This window comes from Phalaenopsis equestris, unplaced genomic scaffold (assembly GCF_001263595.1).
Source record: "Phalaenopsis equestris unplaced genomic scaffold, ASM126359v1 Scaffold000203, whole genome shotgun sequence".
NCBI lineage: Eukaryota > Viridiplantae > Streptophyta > Magnoliopsida > Asparagales > Orchidaceae > Phalaenopsis > Phalaenopsis equestris.
In genome coordinates this window covers 699,169-708,579 of record NW_018164645.1, presented here as the reverse complement: position 1 = coordinate 708,579, position 9,411 = coordinate 699,169, and the positions used below count along the sequence as shown (strand labels likewise).

General features: G+C 32.5%; 1 protein-coding gene across 1 annotated transcript in view; it reads left to right on the top strand.

Moving 5' to 3' along the window:
- The window catches only part of LOC110022939, a 29,735-nt gene extending 22,971 nt beyond the window's left edge, over positions 1-6,764 (top strand). The window contains exons 2-3 of the mRNA XM_020722107.1: positions 5,182-5,374; positions 6,364-6,764. Of these exons, the coding sequence (XP_020577766.1) occupies positions 5,182-5,374; positions 6,364-6,455 (285 nt within the window). The 3' untranslated portion in view covers positions 6,456-6,764. The remainder of the gene's footprint in view (positions 1-5,181; positions 5,375-6,363) is intronic.
- The last annotated feature ends 2,647 nt before the right edge of the window (positions 6,765-9,411 follow it).

The window sequence follows — 9,411 nt, the reverse complement described above, 5'->3', positions numbered from 1 at the left end:
CCCACCCGTAGCCCGAGTGTGGCCATAACGGCGGTAGTGGTCACACCAAGGGCGGCCCTGGCGTTGGCGGTTGTCTGCGGATGGGATTTGAGCAACAAGTGCAGATCCGTCGAGGGCTGTAGTGGACAAGGAAGCACCTAACATGACCTTTTGGTGACTCTCTTCACGGCGTATATCAGAAAAAACTTCACTAATTGTTGGAAGAGGTTTCAAATTCAAAATCCGTGAGCGAGTCAGGTCAAACTCAGATTTGAGGCCAAGAAGAAATTTGAGTGTTTGTGTTCTATGATTGGGCGAAATATGACAGAGTCTTCGGGACACTTTCAAAGGTACACCTCGAATAGATCTAGTTGCTGCCAATACCGAGTAAAAGTATTGAAGTATTCGGTGACGGAGAGATCACCTTGACGAAAGTCATGAAGAGTGGTCTCAACAGCAAATAGTTCGCTTGTATTGTCCGAACTAGAATAGGTCTCACTGGCAGCATCCTAGATTTCCTTAGCCGTGCCATAGAGAAGAAAATTTTTGCCAATATCAATTGCCATCGAGTTAACAAGCCAGTCCATAACCATATTATTCTCAAATTTTCAAGTCTTATATGACGGATCTGGATCTGTCGTCATCGGAGCTAGAGCATCACCAGTGAGGTAGTCATCTTTGCCTTTGCCGTATACAAACATCATGACTGACTGCGACTATTGGAGGTAATTCTGGCCGGTGAGTGTATTGTCTGAATTGTTGGGCAATGGAGACCCAACCGCGGAGGGGTGGATAGAAGTGACATCACTAGTGGAGGAGTTGCAGGCATGGCCGTACTTAGTCATTGGAGAGGAGAGGTGGCCAGCAGAATGACCAGAGATGAGGTTGTGCTGACGAGGAGCACGGCTGGAACGGGCTGTGCTTGATCGCGGAAGAAGAGTCGGCGCTCAGGCGCGGACAATCGCGGGAGAGGTGCGCACTAGGGTTGTGTGCGCTTGGATGCGGTCGATCGGGACGCGGACAATCGGAACAGGCGCTCGGACGATCGGGAGAGACGCTCGGACGCGGACGATCGGGACAGAAGCTCAGACGATCGGACGTGGACGATCAGACGGTTGGACGAAGAGTGGCGCTTGGACGCGGACGATCGGGGCAGGCGCAAACTAGAGCAGCGCTCGGACAAGGACGATCGCGGGAGAGAAGGGTCGTGATCGAGCTGAGCGGGAGAGCCTTCCCTTTGATGGCTCTGATACCATGTGAGTTTTGAATAATCCTTTTTTCATATGAATACATAGATAATTCACCTATAAATAGGCGAGTGCAGGAAATAGAAAGAGGAAAGAAATCTTCCTACAATTAAGTAATTCCTATAATTACGGAATAAACATAAATACCTATAATTAAGGAATTATCCTTTTTATACTATGACTAAATATAACAATTACTAAATAGAATTAAAGTAAATGATAAGGAGCGTAATTCCACAGATGTTTTAGATTCGACTTATGTTAAGAAAGACAAAGGCAGAACTAAAAATACTTTGGCCTATTGTATAAAAAATAAACTTAAGCTATTAGAATTAAATGAAAGTATGATACTCATATGATACTCAATAGGATGCGTGGAGAAAAAGGATTCATGTAGCCGACCCACTTAGTGGGATAAAGGCTTGTTATTGCTGTTGTTGCTTATCTTTCATATATCACTATATGAGATCTTATAATAATCTAATATACATGTCCATGACATTTACTCCAGTGAGAATAATTCAAAACTTCTATATGCATTAACTTTAACTTTACTTTCCAAAGTTTAGTCTTTTAACTTTAGTTTTACTTTATACTATTAGCATTCACATCTGTCTTAGGAGCACCGTCAAAACATTACCTAACATAATTCATCTTATTTGATTTTTTTCAAATTTTGTATATTTGATTTTAATCTCAAAGGTTACAGTTGCCACAAATGTGAATATTTTCTATTACCACGATCAGTCTGAAAATCTAAGTTTTATTTTGTTTTTTTTTAATATTTTAAATTGTAATTGGAGTATTTTGATATACTATCATTAAAGTAATTAGTGATTTATGTCCGCGTCAACATTCTAATGTTCGCTAAAAGGATTTATGGGGCTGCTAGAAACTTAAGATATTTTTGATCTACAAGTTTTATACTTGGGTATGTATCAACGACAAAATAACAATGACTTTTGACCTAGGAGGAATCTTTTTTGTTCTGTAATATTATTTTCTTGCAATTCTTCAGGTTACTTCTTTATTTTTTCTGTGCACGTGATTGAGGGACTTATGGCTTCTGTGATTTCTTTTCTTATCTGATTTGCCTGCTTCTTGCAGCAGCTATAATGCTTAGGCATTGACAACATTAACAGGGACAAGTTTCTAGTTAATTGTATTCAATGATTTTAAATTGATTTTTTTATTAAAAATAAGGATGAAAAAGTTTGCACATAACTAAAAATAAGCAGTTAAGTTAAAATTTTAGGCAGACCTGCAATTAGTTCTCTGCTTTCAAGATTCAATTTTGATACATTAACTCGATTAGTCCCAAATCTTGATGAGGTGTTTGCTTTGAAAATTTTAGTAATTATATTCAAGACTTTCTGAATTTTGATTTGTCAAATTTATAATTGATTTGAATGCCTTAAAGAGATGGATCCAATTATACCAAATTTATTCCAATCTGTGTCCAATTGAGCTCAGATTAAATACTTAGTAGGTGGTTAAAAACTTAAAATTAATTGATGGGCCAATCAATTTTCAATATTTGTATGTTACAATCAAAACCAACTCCTCGATTAGAGAAATCAACTAGCCTAATATTACTTAATACCATGGACATTAAGAAAATGTTGAAAAAAATTATATATTACTAAAGAAATCAATGCTGATTATTTGATAGAGTTTCAAATTTTGGCTAGACCTATCAAAATGCCACCTTAAAAAATAATAAATTAATTAACATTCTTCACACAAGGGATTCTGAACGTGAAATTGGATAGAGCTTGAAAATATGAAGATTTCAGATATCTGTTCAACATTCGATGTCGAGGATCACTGTCGTTGTCTTGATGATTTGGCCCTTATGCAGTCATTTGGCTGCCTTTGTTCAATCATCTTTGCTGGAAAATTTTAGTCATTTTCCATTGTTCAACCATTATCTTTTGATTGTTACAGCTAGACTACCGTCACACTATCATCTATGCTTGATAGATGTTGTCTGACTACCGTTATGGTTCTTTACTTCAATATTCTAAGCGACAACCAAGCAAAAAAATGATCCACTTTTCTAAACTTTGTAATTCCCTCTTCTCCAGTAGTTGGGAAAAACAGGCATATCCACTTATATAGTGGATCATTTCATCTTACTTGGGCGTTATGTTTTTTTTTCTTTTTTAAATTTTCACGTAAAATCTGATGCTTTTTTGTGGAATTTTCTTTATCTGTATGGTGTTTTCATGTAATGCTAATACTATATTACTTTTTGGTTGCTGCGAATTTTCTTGCATGCAACAAATTTCTTGATTAAGCAAGAGATTTGAACAATTTCAGCTGGATATTTGATTTTTAGTAGAGGCTATGGCTTGTTTGTCTTAATTGATTTCTATTAGTTTTTTTATCATCTATGTATTATGGGTTATTTTGGATTAACATTTTGTCTTGCTAGGAGTGTTAATCATGTTAGATCTACATTAGAGATCTATGTTGCACTGACACTTCGTTTCAATTAAGTGCATCTCATCAAACTAGTATAGGACAAATGCATTTGCTAGACACATGCTTGACTAGCTCGAATCAATTTTCAAGAGATTATCGATTTTAGAGTTAAATTCGCTAAATTCACAACCCTAACTCACTAGGGCCATTAACGATTCACCTGCTTGAAAAAAAATTCGATAAAAAACTTTGGCTCGTAGCTTGACTCGTTTATTTTGATCTGATCTTGATACAAACAAAACTCGAATCAATCTTCAAGCGATTATCGATCTTCAAGCTAAATTCATTTAATTCATATTCCTAACTCACTAGGGCCATTAATGATCCGATTTGAAGCCGGTTAAGATTGGCTTGAAAAAAAATTGATAAAAAACTTTGGCGCGTAGCTCAACTCGTTTATTTCGATTCGATCTCAATCCGAGCCAAAATTCGGATAAATTTTGGAGCGAAGATCTTTGAGCTAAATTCACAGCCTTTTGCTTGACTCAAGTCACACACACTGTCTATCTGTCCAATTAAAAGAATTAATAAAAAAAACTAATATACGTTACGGATATATGCATGTAATAAACAAGAAATTTTAACTTTAGAATCAAATTACATAAATAGCTTAAGTCATTTTTTCTTTTTATTATACAAAATTACAATACATAAATAATTTAATTGGTACTTAATATTTTTTTGTTTTTTCTTATTTTACTCTATTTTCAATGATTATATTATATTATTTTTTTATTTTTTATAAAATAATCAATTTTTAACTTCAAGTTAATGTAATATCTTGTAACTGTTTTTTCTTCACTCGGTTTTGAGCTAATTATCAAGTTTGAATATATTTTATATTAGTTGATCTTATTTAATATTTAATACCTTAATCTTTATATTTATTTATGCAACACTCAAATTTCTAATTCAGATAATAAGTTTTACTAACACTAACTTATTTAAAGTGAAACACATTTTTTTATACACGCTTTGACATGATTTAGCACCAAAGTGGTATGTAATTAAATATAAAGTGTTAAGTGTCAGATATTATAAAATATAAGAAATTTTTGGTATTTATGTAAATCTCCTTTATTTTTTGCGTAATTACTATACAAATATTTTATTTTTTAGAAATAAAATATCATAATGTCATTTAATATGTTTTTGTGCTATATTTTCAATTATGCATTTGTCACATATTCATGTTGTGTCATATCCATGTTTTTGTGTGTGCATCATAATTAGAGATCTTCGACCCAAAGTTGCCCTACGCGGAGGTCTACTCTAGTTATTTTCTATGAAAACAAAACCAAAATGGAAAATATTCGAAGACATATGATGACTTGGTGATTAATATTTCCATTTATTTTCTCCTATTTGTTTGGTTGTAGATTTTCTTTATTAAATTTTTGTAATCAGTAGCTTTGCTTTAGGTAGTAATTATCTTCTGGTTAAAAGCTTTATGGTTACAACTGATTAGGTTGTAGGTTGGAGACTGGTGGAGTCTGACAAAGGGATGAAGATTCAGTGCACATGGCGTGTAAGGGATTATGGATGTGGTATTGAGCTGATAAATAGAATATATGGAGCTTTGGAAGGTTCTGGACACTTCCCGGATCTTCACTTGGAGAAACCTAATCAGATTAGGGTAGAGCTCTGGACCCCTATAATAGGTGACTCAACTCTAGCTCTTTTGCCTTGTTTTAAATTAATTTCTATTTCAACTCTACCATTTTATTTATTGCCATTAAATTATTGTTCAGATGACTTGGATTGAGCCATTTGTTATGTGCTGGATGTTTCACACAGTAAAACAAAATCGTACATCTTTTTGATTGATTTACCACATACCACTCAATTTCTATGTATTCACATATCTAACATCTAAACTTCAATTTTTACATATTTGCCAACCTACCTATGCATTAAAATTTGTATTTCATTTTTTTTTAAATTAAAATAATGATATTTTTTATTTAATATTAAAGATTGCGACGGTATAATTGTAAAAATTAAAGGTTATGTGTCAGTTATGTAAATACATAAGAAATGCTCCTTTATTTTATACCACACAATTCTTATATGCATCACATAAAAAAAATTCACTATTACTAATTTTTTAAAGTAAAATACACATTCTAGTTTATAATTTAAAGATGCGAAAGTGGTTTAAATATAAATATCAAATATAAGGTATTAGATATGTAACTATATAAGAATTGCGTGTTGTGTATGTAAATCTCTCTATAAGGCTGGTAAACATAATTTAAATTGGATTTAGTCATGAATTTAACGTAAATTCTGCAAAACATTAAAAACATAAATTAAATGCAACACTCCGTTAAATTGATTTTTTTTCGCATTCCATCTTTTCTTCCCACATTCCGTCTTTTTTACGACGTAAATCCGGATTTAGCAAAATCTGATTGTGAGCTGGATTCAAGAATTTCTTCTGGCCGTCACTCACGAGTTCATATCCGTCGTTGCACAAATTATTGAATTTACTGGATTTGATAAATTGTATTTAACGTAAATTTATGTTGCAACCGAACACCGCCTCAATAAATACTCTGATATTCTGTTGCTCTGCTTTGAATGCACTAATTTCGTCTATAAATTCCAATACTCGAATTCTAAAAATTCATTCTTTGCGGTATTTCAGGTGGTCTGAGCTTGAATGATTTCATTGTGGCTGCTAAGATAGATATTGTCAAAACTATAGATCTCATCCCGAAGAAGAGAGTATGGGCCTGATTTGTGTTTCCGATTCAGAGTGTGGAACCAACCGTAGAAAGCCATTTGTTTGGCCTTAATTCTTTCTGGGGTTATATCTATAAAAATTTGATGTAGAAAATGTAATATAGACTTCCAGATTTTTTGATATTAAAAAGTTGTCTAGTGCCAGTAGAGCACTGCGTGTTGATTGCTACTAGATATTTGTAAGTTGCAACGTCTCAACTTGTTTGCTTTGAACTCCTAATGAATAAAAACAAAGAACATTAACATACATACCACACAATTCTTATGCATTTACATATCTGTCACCTAAACTTTAATTTTTACATATGTGCCACTTTGCTTATGCATGAAAAGTTGCATTTCACTTTTTAAAATTAGTAATAGTGATATTTTTGATGCGAAATGGAATATTCGAGTGTTATAAAGATGAAAGATGAAGTTTATATGGTAGATATGTAATTCTTAGTAAGTGTGTGGTATTGTTTGCTTTGAACTCCTAATGAATAAAAACAAAGAACATTAACATACATACCACACAATTCTTATGCATTTACATATCTGTCACCTAAACTTTAATTTTTACATATGTGCCACTTTGCTTATGTATGAAATGTTGTATTTCACTTTTTAAAGTTAGTAATAGTGATATTTTTGATGCGAAATGGAATATTTGAGTGTTATAACGAAGAAAGATGAAGTTTATATGGTAGATATGTAATTCGTAGTAAGTGTGTGGTATGTATGTAAATGTCTCATAAGACAAATGATAGCAATTGATTTAACTTGGAAGAAAAGATATTTCCTTGTTTGACAGGCAAAAAAACTATTTGTCAATTTGCCTATTGAATATTGATTATATTGCCAGAAGAAGAAAATTGTGTGTTGGGCTTTAAGATTGTGATTTTTTGTTCTGTTTTTTTTTGCTTTAATTATCAAGCTAGTTTGTGATTTAGGGAAGGAAATAAATCAGAAAAAAATAAAATATTAGTATATGGTTCATGCTTCATTATCAAAGCAGAGTTTGTACAGTTTTCATTCTTTTTTAGTGCATTTACATACATACCAAACAATTCTTATGAATTTACATATATAACACTTGAAACTTTCATTATTTACATTTCAACACTCAAATTTATTTAAAGTTTTGGATATATAAATGCATAAAAATTTTGTAGCATTTATGTAAATTTTTCTAAAAAAATGATATATGTGACTATTTGTTCATATTTTTCTTCATCATACTCTCTCTCTTTTTCTCTCTTTCATACTAACATTGAAGGGATGCAATTATCATGAGTAAGGGCTCATCTGACGGTGCTTTCTATTTACTGGATTTGATAAATTGTATTTAACGTAAATTTATGTTGCAACCGAACACCGCCTCAATAAATACTCTGATATTCTGTTGCTCTGCTTTGAATGCACTAATTTCGTCTATAAATTCCAATACTCGAATTCTAAAAATTCATTCTTTGCGGTATTTCAGGTGGTCTGAGCTTGAATGATTTCATTGTGGCTGCTAAGATAGATATTGTCAAAACTATAGATCTCATCCCGAAGAAGAGAGTATGGGCCTGATTTGTGTTTCCGATTCAGAGTGTGGAACCAACCGTAGAAAGCCATTTGTTTGGCCTTAATTCTTTCTGGGGTTATATCTATAAAAATTTGATGTAGAAAATGTAATATAGACTTCCAGATTTTTTGATATTAAAAAGTTGTCTAGTGCCAGTAGAGCACTGCGTGTTGATTGCTACTAGATATTTGTAAGTTGCAACGTCTCAACTTGTTTGCTTTGAACTCCTAATGAATAAAAACAAAGAACATTAACATACATACCACACAATTCTTATGCATTTACATATCTGTCACCTAAACTTTAATTTTTACATATGTGCCACTTTGCTTATGTATGAAATGTTGTATTTCACTTTTTAAAGTTAGTAATAGTGATATTTTTGATGCGAAATGGAATATTCGAGTGTTATAAAGATGAAAGATGAAGTTTATATGGTAGATATGTAATTCTTAGTAAGTGTGTGGTATTTATGTAAATGTCTCATAAGACAAATGATAGCAATTGATTTAACTTGGAAGAAAAGATATTTCCTTGTTTGACAGGCAAAAAAACTATTTGTCAATTTGCCTATTGAATATTGATTATAAGAAGAAAATTGTGTGTTGGGCTTTAAGATTGTGATTTTTTGTTCTGTTTTTTTTTGCTTTAATTATCAAGCTAGTTTGTGATTTAGGGAAGGAAATAAATCAGAAAAAAATAAAATATTAGTATATGGTTCATGCTTCATTATCAAAGCAGAGTTTGTACAGTTTTCATTCTTTTTTAGTGCATTTACATACATACCAAACAATTCTTATGAATTTACATATATAACACTTGAAACTTTCATTATTTACATTTCAACACTCAAATTTATTTAAAGTTTTGGATATATAAATGCATAAAAATTTTGTAGCATTTATGTAAATTTTTCTAAAAAAATGATATATGTGACTATTTGTTCATATTTTTCTTCATCATCCTCTCTCTCTTTTTCTCTTTCTTTCATACTAACGTTGAAGAGATGCAATTATCACGACTAAGGGCTCATCTGACTTGCTTTCCTGAGCAAGTCACGTTTTGTTGTATGAACATTGCTATCTGCAATCTAAAATGACGAAAAATTACCTCTACTGAAACAGTTCCGCGAGTCTTTGTTTTACCCAAATAAAAGTAAATTCACATATCCGTCTTCACTATAACTGAATTGAGTTTCAATATATATATATATTAAAAAGAAATCAGTATTTGACAGAGTTTCAAATACCGATTTCTTATGTGCTAGACCCCATGATGAGAGCCCACGTCATGTGCCTAAATATTTGAGAACCCAGCACTACTGGGGATCAAACCCGTGACCTGAAGGGACTTACAGTAAATCCCGCCAACCAACAACCACCAACAGGTCACGGCTTG